The sequence below is a fragment of the Artemia franciscana genome, chromosome 9 (assembly GCF_032884065.1).
Source record: "Artemia franciscana chromosome 9, ASM3288406v1, whole genome shotgun sequence".
Lineage (NCBI taxonomy): Eukaryota > Metazoa > Arthropoda > Branchiopoda > Anostraca > Artemiidae > Artemia > Artemia franciscana.
The window spans coordinates 31,096,795-31,118,933 of record NC_088871.1 but is presented as its reverse complement, the minus strand read 5'-3'; the positions used below and the strand labels follow the sequence as shown (position 1 = coordinate 31,118,933).

General features: G+C 35.3%; 1 protein-coding gene across 1 annotated transcript in view; it reads right to left on the bottom strand.

Annotated features, from left to right (window-relative positions):
- The window catches only part of LOC136031536 (multiple epidermal growth factor-like domains protein 11), a 54,127-nt gene extending 32,194 nt beyond the window's left edge, over nucleotides 1–21,933 (bottom strand). Inside the window, exons 1-2 of the mRNA XM_065711205.1 lie at nucleotides 21,809–21,933; nucleotides 14,139–14,265 (exon numbers count right to left, since the gene is read on the bottom strand). Coding sequence (XP_065567277.1) covers nucleotides 14,139–14,265; nucleotides 21,809–21,903 — 222 coding nt within the window. The 5' untranslated portion in view covers nucleotides 21,904–21,933. The remainder of the gene's footprint in view (nucleotides 1–14,138; nucleotides 14,266–21,808) is intronic.
- Between the last annotated feature and the right edge of the window lie 206 nt (nucleotides 21,934–22,139).

The window sequence follows — 22,139 nt, the reverse complement described above, 5'->3', positions numbered from 1 at the left end:
GTTTATATTCAGGAGTGCATAAATAACGTTCAGAAAAATGTGTCTTTAACCGCATTATTCTTTGCTGATTTCAACATTTGGTTGGATTTTTCCAAAACTTTTAGTTTTAGCGTAAATCACTCACAAGTTTTTATTTCTTCATGTTTTGTTTGATTAAGCGTTTGTAATAATTTTTTTTGTTGCTTCTTAATTGAAACAAAGGCGTTCTTAGGACGATTATAAAAGAGGTCGTCCTAAGAACAGCATATGACGCACATGCCAGCTGCGTACCCTTAACAAGTTGTTGCAACCCGAGTTAGACGATACGCTGGCAGCAGCAGACTGTCGAGAAGATTGGACACTCCTTGTCGGCACCCCAAGTGCCCCTGGAGGTAGAGGAGGATTCAAAGCCACGATTCAAAACGTGGGGCGTCGACCCCACCGGTGGGACATACTAATGTTTTGGTGGGTCACGAGCAGGACCTGCACCTGCTGACTGTACTTTAGAGCCTTAATTTTGAAAAAAAAGCATTTTTCATGTGAATAATGTCACATTCATAGATGCATTTAAAGAGGAAAAAGATGTATAATAGCGTGGCAATGACGCCATGCATTGGATAAAAGGTGCATTTATACAGTATTTTCCACTACTATAAAGTACGCCTAGAGGTCGACCCAGAAAAAATATACCAGATTAATGGCCTTTTAAGCTTAATTCAGTCGAACAAATGTTAAATTTTGAATAACAAAATTTAAATACCGTGATGGGGGCACCGGGATTTTCGGAACACCTGAGTGGAGCACGGCCAAAATTGGTTAGGAACCACTGACCTAAGGTAAGGTGTTTCTTAATTGAATTTAAGATATAACTCTTTCAGCTGATTTCACAATTGCGATCATCATATTTCTGAAAACGGTAATTTTTCATTTTTCAGTCATTTCACTTCTTTTTATTACGAATGTGTAATGGTAATTCTTTCAATAGTCCAAGCTGTTATCTCTTGATGCGGTTAATTACTGACAAAGTAGAATTTCTTATCATAAACTCAAAAAAAAAGAACATGTAAAACATTCCATCAGTTAAGTTTGCTTCACATATTGATTTTAACTTGGCTAATCGGAGTGTACTAGCAACTCAAGACACGATGCCCATCTGGGAATCTTCTAGCGCAACTAAATCGGCCTACTCTGGGACTAACATTTACATAACTTAACTTCAAACACTTTTAAAACTAACTTTGGTACTTGCATATTACATGGTACACGCTCCAGAATTAGTTAGGTTAATACTAATAGAATATACAAAAATAAGATAAAATACAATACTTTAATAACAAAATTATGAAAACTACAACAAAGAATTATTGTAGGGAGAGGGCACACAGAGCATATTATATTAAATACCTAACCCAGCCAACCATCTCTATATACTAAATATTCAACTCAACCTAAGCCAATTTTCTTCGTATACTGAACCGGTTATTGTCTGAGCTGTAGATCCAAATTCTCGAGTGTGTGCCATATATTAAACAAGTGGCCTAACTTTAAACGCCTAAGAAGTCTACTAAATCCTTTAATTATCCAAAAAACAGGTGATATCATTTATACAGGCAGATTTGGATTATGAGACACTTTTGTAGAGTTTGATAAAAAAAAAATAAAAAAAATACTTTTTTTTACTGGTACAATCAATGAATACGATAAGAAAAACATATGTACTTTCAGGTCATGAAAAAAAGAGCAAAAGCTGCACATTCAAAAATATTCCACGGTGATCTGTCTCATAGCAGGCTGATTCTACCCAAGCAAACGGTATATATCTGTTAGCCGGTACACACAGAATTTGGATCTACAGGTACGGCGTTGAAACAAGTGAAACGCTTGGAATATAGATAGGATATATATAATTTAGGCTGTATATTTGCACATTATGGAGGTTGGGGGTTGAGTATAGCGGGGCTGCATGCAAAAGGTAACCTAACCAAAATACCAACTAAACATATTTATTAATTATAGCTACAATGTAGTTTTTCACTGAACCGAAGCTAATTGTCTCCGTATTCAAACAGCAATAAACCGGCTATTGTCTGATTTTATAGATCCAAATTCTCGAGAGTGTACTGGCTAATAGATAAGTACCAAAAAAAAAACTTTACTTGACAATACAATTCAAGACCTATTAGTGTTTTTTGAAACAGAGGTCTAAAACCGACATGCAGTGAACAACTCACCCCTTTAAACAGCAAGTTCAAGACTAGATAGAGCACTATTTGAAACAAACTGTGAGTGGAAGTAAAGAGCAGAGTTAACATCAAACTTTGCTTAAATTCAGCAAAGGGAACACACAGCACTAAATTTCGCAAAAAAAAAAACAATATTTCAATCACTGTCACCCAAGAGCCACTTAAAACCATGTAAACCATGCCAAGGAACTAAATTACTTGATAACAGTAGATATTTACTGAGCTCAAGTTACCCGACAAGAGGTTTACAGTCATGAGTAGACCTACTTTAAGTGAGGAATTCGAAAAAAACTCCAATAACCTTCTTTATTTCAATCATTAATTACTAACCGTCTTGATTATAAATGAAGCTTTTTAAGAAAGATGAAGGTTTGAACCTCAAATCCGTGAAGTATACACAATTTTAAGCCACAAGTTTTCCCAAACAGGATGACTGCAACGAAAACGCAAGAACAGACGTAAAATTCCCCTGCTCTGGGTTCCTAAGAGAAATAATATATTCCACTTCAATATTAGGGTCTTCATTACCCATATCTGCCACCGATTTTGTCTTTTCAATTTCTATGCTGTCTTTGTAAACCGATCTAGTTTACGGTTAGTGGGCAGGAAAATGATAATTTTCTCTAAACAGGAAGGGAGTCGTACAAATCAAATTGGACGACGATTTTCGTATTTTCACGCTGAGTCAGTTTCTTTGCATAAATGGATTGCAATTTCAAAGAACGAAAACATGCTTTGCTAAGCAGATCTCAAAAGACCCGCAACTGAAAGAAGACACGTCAAAGCGATCCAAATCAATTCTAATATGATTTCATTTCAGAGGGGATATATTAAGTCACTCGTTTCATCGCCCCGTTATGTTCAAATGAAACTTGAAATAAGGGAACAGCAAAGACAAAAGAGCAAAATTTATAATTCGGAGTTAAAAGCCCCCTTATTTATCAAAAGTAATAAAAATGAATTTAATATCATAAATACATTAATCCACAATCTTAGATGGCAGGGTATTAAAGGCCTTTTTTAAAGATGTCCAAGAAACCGATTTTTTCGATGAACGAATCAACCAAAAAGGTCTTTTTTACCCGAAAACTCTCAGATTATATCTGTGAATTGGTCAGAGCATTAACAGTGAGGGGACTAGAATTTTTCCAAGTGGGGTAATGGCGATGATACGGGGTTGTAAGCTTTTCTCATTCGATTTTGAATTCCTCAAGCAAAGTTTCGTTCACTCGCACAGAAGGCACCAAAAACAGTACATAACCAAAACAAATGTGATATATTTTAGAAAAATATCCTTTTTCTTCGGAAATGAAAGTCCAACATGATAAATCAAATCCGACAGAAATCAAATCACCCGTTCCAGTAACTCTTTAAATTGAATTGACATCCAAAATGAGGGAAGGGTAAAGAAAACAGAACCAAATTTATTTTTCAGATTTTAGTCAAAGGACAAAGTTCATAGTATTGGCTAAAAAGAGGGAAAAAATTGAGTATTATTTTCGAAAAAACTATTCAAGAACCAGATAATAACTACTGTTTAGCCCTAATGGGTAAAACAACTAGAAAAAGAAATCGTCAGTAGTGCTGGGACTCTTAAAGGAAAACTGTCCATAAAGCTCTTCATTTATACTGACACAAAATCTAGTACAAGTTAATGACGCCACTGGCCATGCAAAATTTAAGGACTAAAACACTTAAAGAAATAGTTTCATAATAATTGCAAGTCAAAAGTGTGGTCATTCACAAGCAAAGCTTCTTGGGCCGAATAACGTTTTTACGTTTGTTATTGTGTTTTAGTATTAATAAAATGATTGATTGATTGACAAGCCTCCTAGCCCAAAATATCTTTTTTTAAAACATGGGGAAGGTAGCTTTAAATATTTACCAACCAAATAGAAACACTAAGCTGTTTATTTGTCCGTCTATTTGAAGTTGACAGTTTATCTGTGAAACACTGACAAATAATGTGTGACCTCGAGTCATCCGTATTGTTTCTTCAGAAGCATATCTTAACATCTTCAGAAGCCCAAATTTTAGATATTATTGATGGACAATTTACTCTTTTTGTTGTTAATTAATTAATTCTCAAATAATTTAATAAACGTTTTATCATCGATATTATATAATTATCGATAAACTTTTTAGTCTTTTCTGACTTGTGTTTTGTCTTGTTTTTAGAATATCAACGCCCTGGGTTTTAGCATAGTACAGGGTTTACTACCTTAGGCCACGCAAAGATGGATCAGACACCATTGACCAAATTCCTGGTATTAAACTTTCCAGTTTATATTCTTAAATGGAGGGACAAAGAACCAGGCTTCTAAAATTGCATTCGGGTCTTCAATTGAAGGTCAAAAATATTCAAACACAGGAAACTCAACCCTACAAAATTTCGTACATACAATCTCACAATGACAAAGCAGAACACAACCCAACGCAGTTCAGCGCATGAAACTCACTGTAGAGAATAACTTAACCATTAGCTATAATTTTAACATGCGGCTTCAGCTTAACCCTTTGAAATTTAGTTCATCAATAACACTGTCATAAGCCAGTTCTCATTTTAAAGAAATGTGAGGTTTTGAGTAAACTTTACGGAAATCACTAGATCTTTTTCTCGATTATACGGCTTCTGTGTAAAGAAACATTACCTCATCTTGCTTGCAAGAAAGAGGAATTACGAGTGCGATGGTTAAGAGATCCAGAAAGAGAGGTCAATTAATCGCAAATTCAAAGTTGTACTGCTCTTTTTGTAGGAAAAAACGTGACTGAAAGGGTGCCTGAAGCCCTTCCAATCATATCAGAAAAGTGTTCAAGAAATGTGCCTCATGAGCGATATGCTACGCGCAATCCCAGGGGCATAGCTCCAGATTTTTCAACTGGCAATAATACTATAGATTTTTGACTCAGATATATTTTAACAGAAAGGCCAACACACTAAACTTTGTTGGAATCAAAGTCATACTAATGATTTTCAATCTACAGGATTGAAGGACCCCTGGCAAGACCCTTGACTTCCTTTCAACTGCCCACCCACAAAGCTTTCTTTTGAACCAAGATCTCTCAGGAACAACTTAATGGACGAACAAGAATGAACTATAGTTATTCTTCGAACATCCCTAAGATCTAACAACGAATGTCCGAGATTAGAGCACATAAAGTACAAATTTCACGAATAGCGTTTGATTTTTACAAGAACATTAAAGTCATTTGGCTGAATTGTAATATTGGAGGGTCGAAAGTGGAGTCCTCGAGGAGCAATCCTCTCACCCCTAACTTCATACACACAGGCGTGGTGCTCATCTTTCGACTAATGATCGTTCAGGGATTTTTTAAAGAATACCAATCAAACAGTTCGTTGTAACGAACTGTAGTAAGGAGGGACTCGGCTCAATAGTAAGCGAAACTCTAAAAAACGGAATTTCGATACCAATATATACATGAAAAAAATTGGATCTTTATACTAATTTTAAATATATAATTTTCGTCAAGTTTAGTTTTACCCATCAAAAGCTAAGAGCCCTTAAAATTTGTCTTATTTTCGAAAAAGGGGCTCCTAAAAGTCATAGAATCTTAATGAAAATCACACCATCAGATTTAGCGTATCAGAAAACCCTACTGTAGAGATTTCAATCTCCTATCTGCCACAACGTGGAATTTTGTATTTTTTTTTTTATTTTTTTTGCAAGAAGAAAGATCACGGATGTGTTTACTTGTTTTTTTTTTTGGTTTTTTTTTCAGGAGTGATCGTATCGACCCAGTGGTCCTAGAATGTTGCAAGAGGGCTAATTTTAACGGAGATTAAAAGTTCTAGTGCCATTTTTAAGTGAAAAATTGGAGGGCAACTAGGCCCCCTCTCATGCTCATTTTTTCCCAAAGTGACCGGATCAAAATTTTGAGACATCCATTTTGTTCAACATAGTCGAAAAATCTAATAACTATGTCTTTGAGGACGATTTAATCCCCCTTGGAGCCTGGGGGGAGGGCTGCAAGTTACGAAATTTGCCCCTTATTTACACATAGTTTTGGTTATTTGGAAGTATACTGACGTTTTCGGGGGGATTTTTTTTCTGGTGTTTTGGGGGTCGGGAGGAGGGGGTTATGTAAGAGAATTTTTCCACGTATGAATTTATCATGGGGGAAGAGAATTTCCATGAAGGGAGGCGCTAGATTTTCGAGCATTATTTAAAAAAAACAATGAGAAATTAAATAAAAAACAAGTTTTTTTTTCAAAGAAAATAGGGAGCAACATTAAAACTTAAAGCAAACAGGAATTATTACGTATATGACGGGGTTCGTCCCCTCCTCAATACCTGGCTCTTTACGCTTAAGAAATTTTAGTAATTTCAAGAGAGCTATTTATTCTATTTAAACAGTCTTTGTGATTCAGGGGTAATTCTTAAAAAATAGGAACGAAATTCGAACTTTAGCGTAAAGAGCCAGACATTGATGAGGGGGCAAACCCCCTCATATACGAATAAAAATATACGAATATAGAAGTTCGTTACGCATGTTAATTTGTAAGTTACGTATATTTATTACTAATAAAAATATTCGTAAATAAAATAAAAACTTTTAATGACCTATTAAAGTAACCGAAAAATTGGAGGGCAACTAGGCTCCCTCCCCTGCCCCTTTTTTTCTAAATATTGTCAGATCAACACTTTGAAAAAGCCATTTAGCCAAAAAAAGTAAAAATACATATGCAAATTTCGTTTTAATTATTCATGTACGGTGAGCCAAAATCAAAACCTGCATTAATTCAAAAAGGTTAAGAAATTAAATAAAAAAAAGTTTTTTTTTTAAACTGAAAGTAAGAAGCGACATAAAACTTAAAACGAACAAAAATTATTCCGTATATAAAAGGGGCTGTCCCCTCCTCTACGCCCCGCTCTTTACGCTAAAAGTTTGACTCTTTCTCACAACTCTACTTAAAAAAAACTTTAGTCTAAAGAGCGGGGCGTTGAGGAGGTGACAGCCAATTTCATATACGGAATAATTTTCGTTCTTTTTAAGTTTTATGTCGCTCATTACTTTCCTTTAAAATAACTCGTTTTTTATTTAATAAATGGTTATAGATTAGCACTAAGCCGCTTGAGGCCAACACAGCTACGCACACTCCTCCTTCATCTCAAAATAGCCTCCCTCTTTTACGCTCCCAGGAAGTTCCCATTTCCCTTAAATCTTCCCTTACAACATACTCCCACCCCAACCGGGGACGTTCTGTTTTTCGTTCAAAGTCATAGGGTGGCAAATCAGCAATTTCAATTGAATTGAGAAATTCTGGCGTTAATTTAATTTCTCATCAATTTCTCATAAGCATAATTTATTGGGATATTCTTTAGTTTTTAGTCCTTATTGGTAATTCATCAAACTTTCTATTACATCAAACTCCTTCCTGTTAATTCATCAAAAAATCATTCGTTTTATAGGATTTATTCTTGGGAGTCGTTGTGATTCTCACTGTTGCTTCTCTTCTAACAGCAGATTTCTTTTACGATTTGATCCGATCATCCCTGTCATCCCTGTCGCATATATTCTAACTGCAGACTTATTTGTCCGTTATTTTCATTTGAGACTTGTTGTGATGCTTGTTGTCGCATGTCTGCTAGCCATAGATCTCTTTACGTTTCATTTTTATGCATCATTACGTCAGACATTTGTCTATGCCTTTTGTCTTAACTGTTCGGATTCATTCAAGATCTGGTACGTCATTGATACCATAAAGCTTCTTTCCCATCTTTTCCCAGTCTTTTTATGTTTGCTTTTGTTGCGATGAAATACAATTCAATAACAACCAGAACCTTTAATGTTTCTGTCCTATGACAAATTTTAAGTGACCCCTCTTTAAGTGACCAAAAGAATTGGAGGGCACCTAGGCCCCCTACCACGCTAATTATTTTCCCAAAGTCACCGGATAAAAATTCTGAGACAGCCATTTTATTCAGCATAGTCCAAAAACCTGATAACTATGTTTTTGGGGACGACTTACTCCCCCACAGTCCCCGTGAGAGGGGCTACAAGTTACACTGGATAAACTTTGACCAGTATTTAGATATAGTAATGGTTATTTGGAAGTGTACATACGTTTTCAGGTGGATTTTTTGGTTGGGGGAAGGGTTGTGATTTTGGGTTGTCCCCTCCGCAATCCCTTGCTCTTTACGCTAAAGTTTGATTCTTTGCCACAATTCTACTTTTTAAAACAATTAAAAACTTTAGCGTAAAGAGCGAGGGATTGCGGAGAGGACAACCCATTTCATATACGGAGTAATTTCTGTCCATTTTAAGTTTTAATATCGCTCCTTACTTTCAGTTTAAAAAACTAAGTTTTTTTATATTTAATTTTGTCATAGGGTGACAAATCAGCCATTCCAGTTGAACTAAGAAATTATGGCATGAATTTTTAATTCCTCTTTCTTGTTTATCCTTTACATATGATAAAATAAAACGCTCCTTATTCCATTGTATTTCCTTACATTATTACCTTAATTAGGCAAAAGCATAATTATTGTATTATCTTTTTAGTTTTATGTCACATTTTCGTGTACAATTCAATGTGATTTTTGCCGTTTCTTGTTCCTTGCCTTTTTCTTTAGCTATTCGGAGTCATTTGTCATATTGTGTAATTTTACACGTGCCACAGACATAAAACCAATTCCTCTCTCCTGTTTATCCTTGAGATTCACATATGCTGAATAACAAACGTTCCTTCATTCCATATAATTTTGCTCTGTGTTCTAACCACATTTTCTTTTCGCTTCGCTCGGGCCAAATCATGTAATTGCTACACTATAAACAAAGCCCCCTAATCATTACTAATTCAAAGCTTTTTTGATAATTGGATTTGTTGAGCAGTAAGCAAAATATAAAAGAAGCTTCAGAAAACACATACAGCAATTTCCCAAGAAGCAAATATCGAGATAAAAACAAAAGTTTCGAGAGCGAAATTCCTAAGATGTTGTTTCCTATTTCTGTCGCTACAAGTAAAAAAAAGGATAGGGTTCAAGCAAACTCAATTCAACTTCCGAAATATCAAAAAATAAACCATCGGTTATTTGCTCTTAAAAAAAGTGTCAACCGTAAATTCTTTCCTAGCACCTACAATGAATGATTGAATTTATCTACCTTTAAAATACCGTAAAAAAAAATGAGGGTGTTATGCTCCCATTAAAAGCATTTACACAATATTTCCATAGACTGATTGATTAAGAAATATAAAATATATAGACACATAAAAAATACCTTGTGACCTTGTTATTTACAAGGTCACATTTTGGAAGGGCGGGGCAAAGACGTATGAAGACGTTTGGCTAACCCCAGGGAAACAAGAATTAACTTATAAATAGTGATATAATTCAAAACTTGTTGTCCTTTTTGTTTGCTTAATATTTCCAAGAAACCTGAAAACCAGGCTTTGCTTGGTCGCTCGTACTGGATCGCGACAGGCTATACCTATTTTCGCGACGGGCTATAACAGATCGTTTAAAAAAGGAAAAAACAAGAGCTAAGAGCTCATATGGCACTTGTGACGAAGTAAGAAGAGCTAAGAGGCAATAGCTCATATGGTATGAGCTCTAAATAAACTCTATGAATCAATAGATTGATTTAAAAGGAAAATAAGAGCCTTAATGCCGGTCAGGATTTAAAATAAGAGCTCTGAGTCATGATGTCCTTCTAAATATCAAAATTCATTAAGATCTGATCACCGACTCATAAGTTATAAATACTTCACTTTTTCTAATTTTTCCTCTCCCTTTAGCCCCTCAGATGGTCGAATCTGGGAAAACGACTTTATCAAGTCAATTTGTGCAGCTCCCTGACACGCCCACCAATTTTCATCGTCCTAGCACGTCCAGAAGCACCAAACTCGCCAAACCACTGAACCCCTCCCCAAAAATTCCTCCAAAGAGAGCGAATCCAGTACGGTTACATCAATCACGTATCAACGACATTTGCTTATTCCATCCACCAAACTTCATCCCGATTCCTCCACTCCCAGTGTTTTCCATGATTTCCCCCTCCAACTCCCCCCAATGTCAAAAGAACTGGTCGGAATTTGAAATAAGAGCTCTGAGACATGAATTCCTGCTAAATATCAAATTTCATTAAGATCCGATCACCTATTCTTGAGATAAAAATCTCCAATTTTCACATTTTCCAAGAATTCCGGTTTCCTCCTCCAACTCCCCCCAATGTAACAGGATCTGGTCGGAATACAAAATTAGAGCTTTAAAGCACAAGATCCTTCTATATATCAAATTTCATTAAGATCTGGTCACAATTTCGTAAGTTAAAAATACCTTATTTTTCCAAATTACCCCCCCCCCCCTACTCCACCAAAGAGAGCAGATCCGGTCCGGTTATGTCAGTTACGTATCTTAGACAGGTTTTTATTCTTCTCATCCAGTTTTATCCTGATCTCTCCGCTTTAAGTATCTTCTAAGATTTCCGGCCCCCCCAACTGCCCCCCCAATGACGCTGGATCCGGTTAAGATTTAAAATAAGAGATCTGAGTTACAAGGTCCTTCTAAATATGAAGTTTCATGAAGATCCAATCACTCCTTCGTAAGTTAAAAATACGTCAATTTTTCTAATTTTTCAGAATTACCCCCCCCCCCTCAATAGAGCGGATCCGTTCCAATTATGTAAATCACGTATCTAAGACTTCTGCTTATTTTTCCCACCAAGTTTCATTCCGATCCCTCCAATCTAAGCGTTTTACATGATGTTAGGTTCCTTCCCGCCAAACTCACCCCAATGTCACCAGATCAGGTCGGGATGGAAAATAAGAGCTTTGAGACACGATACCCTTCTATATCAAATTTCATTGAGATCTGATTACCCACTCGTAAGTTAAAAATACCTCATGTTTTCTAATTTTTCAGAATTAACCCCCCCCCAACTACCCAAAAAAGAACGGATCCGTTCCGGTTATGTCAATCATGTATCTAGGACTTGTGCTTGTTTTTCCCACCAAGTTTCATCCCAATCCCTCCACTCTAAGTGTTTTCCAAGATTTTAGGTTTTCCCTTCCCAACTCCCCCCAATGTCACCAGATCCGGTCGGAATTTAAAATAACAGCTCTGAGACACGACATCCTTCTAAACATCAAATTTCATTAAGATCTGTCAAGCGTTCGTAAGTTAAAAATACTTCATTTTTTCTATTTTTCCGAATTAATGGGCCCTCCACTCCCCCCCCCATATGGTCAAATCGGGAAAAAGACTATTTCTAATTTAATCTGGTCCGGTCCCTGATATGTTTGCCAAATTTCATCGTCCTAGCTTACCTGGAAGTCCCTGAAGTAGCAAAACCGGGACCGACCGACCGACAGACAGGCCGACAGAATTTGAAATTGCTATATGTCACTTGGTTAATACCAAGTACCATAAAAAACAAGAGTTAATCAAAACACGAGAATTGTAAATTTGGAATACAACTATGAAGCAATCTAAAAACAATTGTTGTTAACTGCATTAATCAATAACGATTTTGTGCAAAATTTAAAATTATGGTTTCTCAGGAGGATGAATTTGCAAGTTCTATTTTCGCTATTTTAGCCATTTGCCTTAAATTTAGGCCCTCTGTCTCTGAGACCAACCGTCTCAAATTTGAACAGAGAATAATGTGGAATTCTGGTTTTACTCGAGAAAGAATGGTTTTCATTGGCTGTCAGTAACACTTTCACAAAAGGCATGAATACCACTTTCCCTTTCAATGCCTTTATGATAGTGGAAAACGACAGCTATCTTTAATCTTAATAAATCTTAAACTTTGGGATAAAAGTAGATTCTTTTCAAGTATAAGTTGTTATCAAATTTTTTTGTTTCATAGTTAAGTTGCTCAAAAAATCAAACGATTCCTGCACAGGTACTGAATCCCTTCTCATTTTCGGAAATCACGCATATTGACTAATGCCAAAATTTTCGACAGCTATCTTTAATCTTAATAAATCTTAAAACTCGGGATAAAGGTAGATTCTTTTCAAGTATAAGTTGTAATCAAAATTTTTTGTTCGAGTTTTTTGGGAAATATTGAGAACTGATGTAAGAAACACCTCCAAAACCAAAATACGTTTTGAAACAAAATATTCGCAAATACTCACTACGCGAGAAACAAAAAAGTTGTGAATTTTGCCGAGGAAATAATTTATTCTAGTTTTGAAGACTCTTTTTCACAGTGCAAATATTTTTTACACAAAATCGATACTCTTATTGGATCTGCTGAAGGAAAAAGGGAACAAATGCTGAGGGTACTTCCAAATCCAGCTCATAACTATTACAAATAAGGACAGGGAACAAAAATGGAACCCATTTAGAAATTCTAGCTACAGTCAGTGTTTTGAACTTGCATTAGATAAATTATACTTTCATCTGTTCAGCTAAGTGATATTTTATGGTCTCCCAAATGCACTACTACAAAACAAAAAGCTTTTAGGGAGGAAAAAATGCTTAACAGAAAGACAAGAATTTTATGAAGAGAAGTATTATTACCAGGAAGCATACACTAATTTAATGAAATGCATAAATGCAGGATAAATTTTAAACGACAAGGTAATATTATTACATTAAAAGCTTGCAAGCAACATACGACAGACAAAAGAAAAAAAAACATCTTGAATAAGCATCATGGTCTTCGCATATGAAGCTTATATGACTAGACTATAGCTAATTACAAGGGTCGTTCGCAATCGATTTTTCAAATTCTTGAATGTTACAAAAAAACTGTAGCTCTTCAATATCTTTTAAAATAAAATCGTGATTTTGTAATCTGAGAAATATTCCTAGGCGTAATGTGATAAACGCAGCAACTCGTCATTGTGCCACATTCGGAGCAATTCACTCCTTTTTTTTAAATAGCTTCCACTTATAGATGTTGTTTTGCAGCACAAAATAGCCAAACACGCTCTTTTGGGATTTAAAAATGACACAAGAACCTTAGATGTCCAGTAGAACGAGTCCTCTTCAGACATTCTACGAAGACTGGTTCAATATTCACCCTAGGAAAAAATAATAATAACACATCTGCTATCCTTCTCTGGAAAAATATGAAACTCTCAACGTTATGGTGACAAACCCTGTGTTTTCTGTAGTTTTGTTTGAAAAAACAGATTGCTAATAGAAATTCTCTTTTTACAGTTTCTGGGATTATTGAAAAAGTATCTTAACATGAACAGTATAATATCAACGATTTTCGATTAATTATAGTGGCAGCAATCATAGCAGTGCTTAGTAACAAAACTATATCCCAGTTTTTCAAAAGTTACGTAGCAAAAGTTATCATAGCAGTGCTTAGTAACAAAACTATATCCCAGTTTGTCAAAAGTTATATCCCAGTTTGTCAAAATGTCAAAAGTTAGTCTTCCTGATTCCTTAGCAAAAAAAGAAACGTACCATTTATGAAATATCTAAATGTATCTAATTATCAGCTTTTATAAAGTCTACAGCTTCATCAACTTCATCAACAGCTTCATCATTATGAACTCTACAGCAACATCAGGTGGTGTGTTTATCTTCTACTTAGCAAAGTAATCAGAAAAAAACTGTCAATGTACCTTTGTTTTAGGGTAGTAAATGAGCTTGCCTAAATATAGAGTTTTCGAACATGTTCCTTTTCCGAAATGCCCCCCCCTCCCCCCCCCCCAAAAAAAAAGAAATGTAAAATCGTTGGCAATAGAAAATGCTAACTCTTTCCGGATTCACGATAAAAAGTTGCATTGGAAGCACAACAAAATTACTTTCAGTCAAACACTTTGATATATTACAGATATTTGAGCATAAATTGAGTATTCTGGAAACCAAAGCAACTTTTCGAAGGACAATATTGGATTCCTAAGCTTTCTAAACTTGGGGCTTATAACTTTTAACTATGGAGTCGTCCTAGGTTTTTCATTTTATTCTAGATTAAAAAAGTTACCTCGGTTTTATAAGCCACTTTGTGTGCTACGGTATATTTGGAACACCATGGCGGAACAGCAAAGCAGGCAGTATAAGTACGAACTTGATAAGGTTGGAGGTAAGATACTTTTACGTTAACGGCGTACCTAAAACAAAAGGTTGAATCATTACAACGCGTTGTAACATAAATTTCACGTATTTCAAAACATATACCATTTTTTTTCTTGTTAGTACCTATTTATTTCAATAGATTCAGCCAAGAATTTCCTTTTCAAAATCCTTGTTTATCAGGATTTCCTGCGATGAATAGTAGAATAGCCTCATTTTATTTTTACTTTCTTATTTATTTTTATTTATTTTTTTACTTATCAATTATATTGATTTATTATTTATTTTTATTTATTTTGTCATTATTTAGTTTTAGTTTTTTTATTTACTTTCTTATTTACTTTCTAAACCATTTAATCGAATATCGAGATATATAGTATTAAAAATAAACCACTGCAAAAAAACAACAACTACCAAGAGCATAAACAAAATTTATCCCATTTCTTACATAGGGGTTCCAATATTTTACCTCAAAATTTTGGTTAACATAGTTAAGTGACGTCATGAATTATTACACAGATGAAACTCTTCAGATACTTTCTATTTCAACTCCCAGATGTTCAACTCGGCAGACTATAAGCAATGAGTTGACCGTGGTAAGAGGGAAAAATAGCAAACAGTGGAGTCCTATGATTATAATTTTCAAAGGTTGGTATGACTAGATAAGCCTATATAAGAAACTGTTGAAGCAAGAAACAATCCCATAGTGGTAGGCAAGTAAGTGCAGTAACCAGGAGCTTACACTGCCATCTTTAAATTTAACATATCTTGCTTGGGGACATTGTTCTAAAAAACAAGGCAACTGAAATATTCATTGATATTTAAATATGTACACTTAACTGCACATTAACTGCATGTTAACTACATTCATGGTTCAATAAATTACCAGGAATAATAATTAAACTAAATCGGTAACAATTTATGGTTTGCAAGTATCTAGGCCATTTAAATCGCCATTGTAATATTTCCAGTAAGTTTATGAAATTGGAAGATCCGTAAAAAAAAAGAAAGCCCACCAACGGGTATACAGAATTACATGGATTTAATGATACTTGACTAATAATATAAAAGTACTTGATTTAATTTTCATATACATTTTCAATAATTCTTACCAGTTTTACTTGTAAGAACAAATTCCCTCAACAGTGTTTGCTGTGTTGGAGGGACCACAGAAACACTATAACAGCAACTTGCAGCACATTCTTCACATGAATTGTTAATATGCGAATTTGATAGAGTAATACTATTTTGTTCATCAATTCGCCAGCGACCATTGACAGTGTGTTTTAATTGTGCCAGGTTTACTTGTCTGTTAAGCAAGATTACTTGCCATCGACGTTTGGGAAATAATAATGACGTAAAGTTTACAAAATTACTGCCCTAGAACGTCATGGCAGGTGTCGGGATTATTCATAATCAGTAGTCCCTCAAATTCAAGATACTTAGGCCATTTCCTTTTGATTTTCTACTGGTCTATCCCATTGTTTACATTAGAATGCATGTGATGAATGAGCTAATTTCTAGTTATCTAAATCGTTTCAACCAGCACGCGACTAGATAAGCATGAGTTATCATCTATGGCAGATTCCATCCTAGAAGTTCACGTTTGCCGAATTATTCTTTGGAGTGATGAAACAGACTCTAACTACGCAAAATTAATGTAATTCATCATTTCTTTTTTTCACGGCCTTTGCACGCTTAGTATCATTTATTTAATATTTATATATATAGATAATGTTATTCTGATTGCTTGAATATACTTTGGCTCTAAAAACTTGAATCTGAGGGCTCCTTTCAGAAAAGTCGAGAATTTTGCAATTTTCTCCATTCATTTCCTGTATTTTAATATAAGGCTATTTATTTTCTTATTAGCACTCCCCACCTCATCCCAGCTGAACAAATTTACTTATATATTTGACAGCGCTAATGCTGTCCTTTATGGAATAAAACATTCATCGTTTGAGCTATTCACTTAACTATACTTAAGCAACTAAGCAACTATACCCAGTATTTTTCATTTCTAATGGAGTTGGAGGGGGTGGTAACCCGCTCTTGCTTGTGTTAATTATTGTAAATTTTCACTTTAACTTAATCTTTAATCATTACTTCAGATCAGTTTAGGTTTGATTTCTCATTGTTAGTATTTTTTTCTTTTGCAGCATGATTTATTATTTTACTTTATTTATACTCGTTTTATATTTTCATATTAAATAAAGAAAAAAAATTTTTTCAATCAAAAATAAGGAGCAACATCAAAACTTAAAACGAACAAAAATTATTATGTATATGAAGGGAAGGGGTTGCCCCCCTCCACAATACCTCGCTCTTTAAGCTAAATTTAGACTTTTTGTCCCAATTCCTTAAGAACTACACAAGGGCCGTTTAATTAAAATAATAAGCATTTTTAAAAGTTATGAAAAAAACTTAGATACCGTCGGTAGTTACCAACTAATTTGGTAGGTACCGAACTAATTTTGGCAGATACCGAACAATCTCTTTGGGTAGATTCCACTGTAACTAGGATTTAGGTACCCATAACCACCTCCTCATGCAACAGAGGTAAGCACCAGAAAAATAAACCTAGGAAATTAGGTGTTACATCTTGCCAAGGTAGGCTCATAGTTAGCAAAACACCTTGGACATCAGTTTTTACTTCTCTTTGTCTACAAATTTTATGTCCCATTGTGATAGACGTTCTGAAAGTCTACCACCCTCGGCAGAAAAAGATCTACTACGGTACAGCTCTTACTTTCAACTAAAATTATTCCAAAAGACGCGTTGACAAATATCGAACCCCACTCACTTTGAGAGTAAGTAGACATTTTCTGTTGATGTTGGTAGACTTTCAGAACGTCAAAATAGTGCCCGATTTGTAATTTCTGACTGAATTGTTAGAGATCCAGTAAATCCTTCCGGTTATTATTCTAATGACAGGAACTTGAGAACACCCTCCCCCCTCACTTCCAATAGAATTTAGATCGAGTCTCCTTTTCAAACAGTTTAACTAGGAAAGCTCTTGCTCCCCAAGTTCCGTGAAGATCCAACTCCCCTTCTAGTAATTGTCCCGATTAAAGAATTTCGGACCCCCTCTAGCAGATTGAATTGATAAGATATAAACTTATAGCAAACAAAGCTAGGGGGTTTATTTAATATTAAAGCTAGGGGGTTAATTTAATATCATTTTTTAAGACCTGACAACCTCTTCTTGTAAACAAAAAATGATAGAGATTTAGGAACTCGTCCCCCCTATGCTTTGAATCGGAACAAATCACTAAAATATAGATCTAGGACATTTACTTTTACTTCCTACCAAGTTTAGTTAAAATCCACCCGCGCCCCTAGTGTAAAAAGCTTGTTACACTCGACTTAATTTGATTTTTGTTACTAAGATCTAATGAAAATCTTTCTGTTTGAAAGATAGTGGTTCGCATTGCCTATAAGTGGCACGAAGCATTTACAAACGAATACAATCAGCAATGTTGAACGTGAGGCCTGTTCCAAAAGAAGGGTGATTATAATCTGAATCTAGAGACCTTCTCCCCTTGAGAGGCTAAAATGGGTATGGATCCTCAAGAGGTAAAGCTACCACATTTAATATTCCTTACTACCAATTTTGGTTGACATTTACATCCCTTTTTTCTAGATGTCACAATGATAAAAGTTTAAAGTCCCTTTCCTTTTCCTCCTTTGCGAAGGTCGGATCAGGCCCTACTACCCTCTCTCCAAAAAAAGTAGGTTTAGAATGTACACCTTAATCCCATCAAATTTCGGCCCGACAACCCCTTCTGACAGATATCCAGATAATATTAGTTTAGGGACCGTCTTCCCGAGAGCGGGTCAGCTCAGGTTGCTTTAAAGAGGCACAGCTAGGTCACTTACTTTTACCTTCTACTCGTATTGCTTTAAATCTAACGATAACACACTCTGGCGGAGGTTTTCCGTTGTTGTTTTTTTTTCATACGGATGCCACAAATAGATAAATATAATAATTCCAACAAGGTCAAAACGCCAACGAATTGGGAACCCAATCGTGGTGAAATTTTCATATGGTTTTATTTTGACTAAAACATTAAAAGAAACACTACTGAACAATTTTAAGTATTCCTGTCCATACCTACACTCAGGATTTAATAAAGGAGCTTTGGTAAACAAGACCCCCCCCCCCCCCATAAAAATCAAAAAGTAGGGTAACATTAAGGAGAAACGAAAATTCAAAATTATTTTGCGAGCCTTAGGGTTGGTTGGCCGCCACAAAGAAAAAGGGCTCATTAGGGAATTCTCCCAAAGGCGTAGCCATCACCGAAAGATGTTGGGGATTTGTAACTTGATTGCGAAATTTGACGGGAAAAGCCAGTAAAATTTTACATCCCTCCTGTCGGCGACCTTGTCAATCAAAGTGGGTGGCGTAATCAAATTGCTTCAATAATTCCTTTGAGCTGATTCTTAGCGTTTTCCGATTATTGTTTCCAAGCATACTAGAACACTTTTAGGGACTGTCCTTTCCAGAACTTTAAAAAGATAATCCTGCTCTATTTAATCAAAATACAAGATCCACACTTTCTGATGATGTAAGTTTCATTAAAATTGAATATCTCTATCCCCGGCACAAAATGCGAGATGTTGTGGTTTTTCTAAGATTTCCAGGAATTTAAGCGTCGGCTTTTAGTTTTCTATAATTGTCTAGCTATTTAGTTTTCTGTCAGTCATTATACACGGGAATAATACTACTGCAGCTAAGGTAGGAAATGAGGTTTGTAGCTGGTTTCATATTAAATCAGAAGTTAAACATGATTCTGTTCTATCCCCAGTTAAATCGATGATTCGGATCGACTTTGTCATAAGCAGTACAGGAAAGGCAATGGGAGAACACAGAATCAAATGGGGAAGAAAAAATTTCCTGTACTTTAATTATGCTGATAAATATAGCATCCTAGATGAAACTGCGAACAAAACGAATACACTTTTAGAGGCTTTATGAGTACTCTGTGCAAGAATAGGTTTGGAAATTGATGTTAAGAAGACAAAGTCGCAAAGGCTAGAAATAAGTGAATATGAAAAGGCGTTGGGTGACGAAAAGATCGATCAAGTGAACAACTTCACTTAACTTGGTAGTATTATTAGTAAATACAGTGGGTTGAAGATACTAAAAGTAGAATAGCCAAGGCCCAGGGTGTTTTTTTCACAGTAGGTCAAATATGATTTTGAAGCATGGGCGCTATGAAAAGCGGAGAAAGATTTACCAGATGTTTTCCAGAGAAATCGTTTACGGATTGTTTTGGGTACGCGACTGAAAGACCGTATTTTAAACGGTAGGCTGTACGAAAAGTGTGGTTTAATCCCTCTTTCTAGGGCTATAATGAGAGAAAGGTTGAGATGGCTAGGGCACATTCTGCGGATGAAGGATGACAGATTGCCAAAGATTGTACTTCTTGGCCAACCGTCTAGGACTGAACTGAAAGCAGGTTATCCTCAGTTGGTGCGGGATGATGTCGTAAGGAAAGATTTAAGGAAAATGGGAACTTCTTAAGACTGATCAAAGACGGAGGCTTTGAATAGTTTGGGATGGAGGAGGAGCGTGCGCAGCTGTGTTGAACTCTGGAGGCTTGGTGCTGCGGTGACTTCCTCGTAGTTGTACTAGTAGTAGTAGTAGTAGGTGACGGGCAACAATTCAAAAAAAGGCGAATTGACTCGCAAGATTTGTAAAAATCTGTAAAAATTTGTAAAAACCCAATTGATAAGCAAGCGCACTTCATATAATTAGAATTAATTAACAACTACATCTAACAATTGATTTTGGGACTGTACTAAATCATTGGTCTAAACCTTCCAAGTTACATTTAAATAGGAACCAAGTCCTAGGAAGCCATTAGTTCAACCTCAAACCGAAAGGCAGACTAATTATCTTTTATTAACCCTGATAATCATATTTATGCTTCTGGATTCCCTTGCTGACACATGTAGGCCTTTAGTCCGAAACAATTGAAAGACCCTGTCATTGACGACGACACAACAGATAGAAGATTTCCCCCTTTATAGGCTTACAAGATTATCCATTCCCAAGGGAATGGAATTACTTAATTCAGCACAGGGATAAGAATCAAACATTATTCTTCACCATCAAATTGTAAGCATTTCCAAACAAGCCATGCTTGGAGGTTCTGAATAAAAACCAATAACAAATAGTAAACTAGCCTGAACGCTGTTGACTTGAACTTCGGTCCTTTCTTGATGAGGAAGGGCAAAATTCACGAACCTAAAGCTGGTCCCGCAAGATTCTCAAGCTTGTTTATTTGGGGGTAGATTTGACAGTCACAGTTTTTCTCGATACATGATTTGCCCCAAATCAACCAATAGCTTATCTAATGTTTCTTATCTTATGTTTCTTATGTTTATCGAAATGTTTCATATCTTATGTTTTTTATCTGAATGTTTATGTTTCTTTTCTAAATGTTTCATATCTTATGTTTCAGATCTAAATGTTTCTTATTTAAACGGATTCAACAATAAATCATCTTGTTCCTTTTTTTTTAAGCCGAACTTACGTTACATCTATAAATTGATAATCTATTATCAATTATCTGTAAATTTATAATCTATTTTCTGGTATTTAATATATTACAAAGTTTAGATAACAGATTTTTTTTCCAGGTTTGAGCGCTTTCTGATCTCAAAGGGGTGGTTTGGGTTCAGAGTACTATCTAACTACATTCATGTTAAGTGTTACAACTTGAAAATAAAGTTCCCAAACCCATTATATTTTTGATAAAGGTTGCAAAGAAGTATTGGTTGAGTACAAAACAGAGTAATCGCTATTTGTTTTGAAACAATGCCATGACATCTACAGTTTCAAAAAAATTTCATTACTGATAGTGCATGTCCAAATTAATGACGGAGGATTATTTCATATTTATGTTTTGGTTTAGAAAAATGCAGATTCAGATTCCCCTAAATTACTTTCCTTACAATATAGTCTCTGTAAGTCTGACAATGTTTTGTTTTTCTCTATTTTATTACCATGAGACAAAAATGAGGGATGTTCCATCAGCAAATATTATCTCTTTTCAATTTACAACATACTGTCCTACCCAAAACAAAGGGAAGTATTTTATATCATCATAATTTCAAGGAGAGCAAAAATTAGTGTACCAAACTAAGTCAACTTTCTAAGCTTTAAATGACAACAGTGTTTCTTTGAGAATCTGAAAAAAAAAAAAAAAAAAAAAAAAAAAAACAACTAGAGATTGTAGCTGAATGAGATGGATTCAGTTTGAAACGTAACCTAGCGCATAAAATCACGCTGAGCACGTTAGGTTGATGTTACGTAAAGTGCGTTACAATAAAGTACGTTAAACGTTGATTACGTTGAGTTACGCTAGCTAGAAGTACAGCAACACATTACAAAAATTCATACACCCTACCTCTCATTAACTGCAAACGAGTTAATACAGCACATATAAGGTAGGCTTTCTTGATCATTTTCAAAAAAGTACGAAATACTGTCCTTTCTTTTTGGACACGACTGTACATTAGATGAATATAATAGTCTAGTGAGACAAAAGAAAAAGAAGGCAATAAACTTACGGTTCCTGTCTTGTACACAAAGTATCATCTGTATAATTTTCCTTGGCTATGACGACACTGCCAATAATTAAAATATAGAGCACCAGAGTCAGCATCTCTGAAAGAAATACAGAATCGACAGTAAGCAAAAACCAACTCAAAGCACTTACGATATCTCAAAGCACGGAAAGTCAAGTCAGAATAAAAACCATAGACTAGGTAGAAGGGTCAAACTTAAAGTGCCAACTATAAAAACTAATTCTTTGAATTGGGTTAAGTTGTTTAAGGACTTAGCAGGCACCAAGTTTGAAAATAAGACACGTGTATGAAAAATCAGCATATGGTTCAAGAA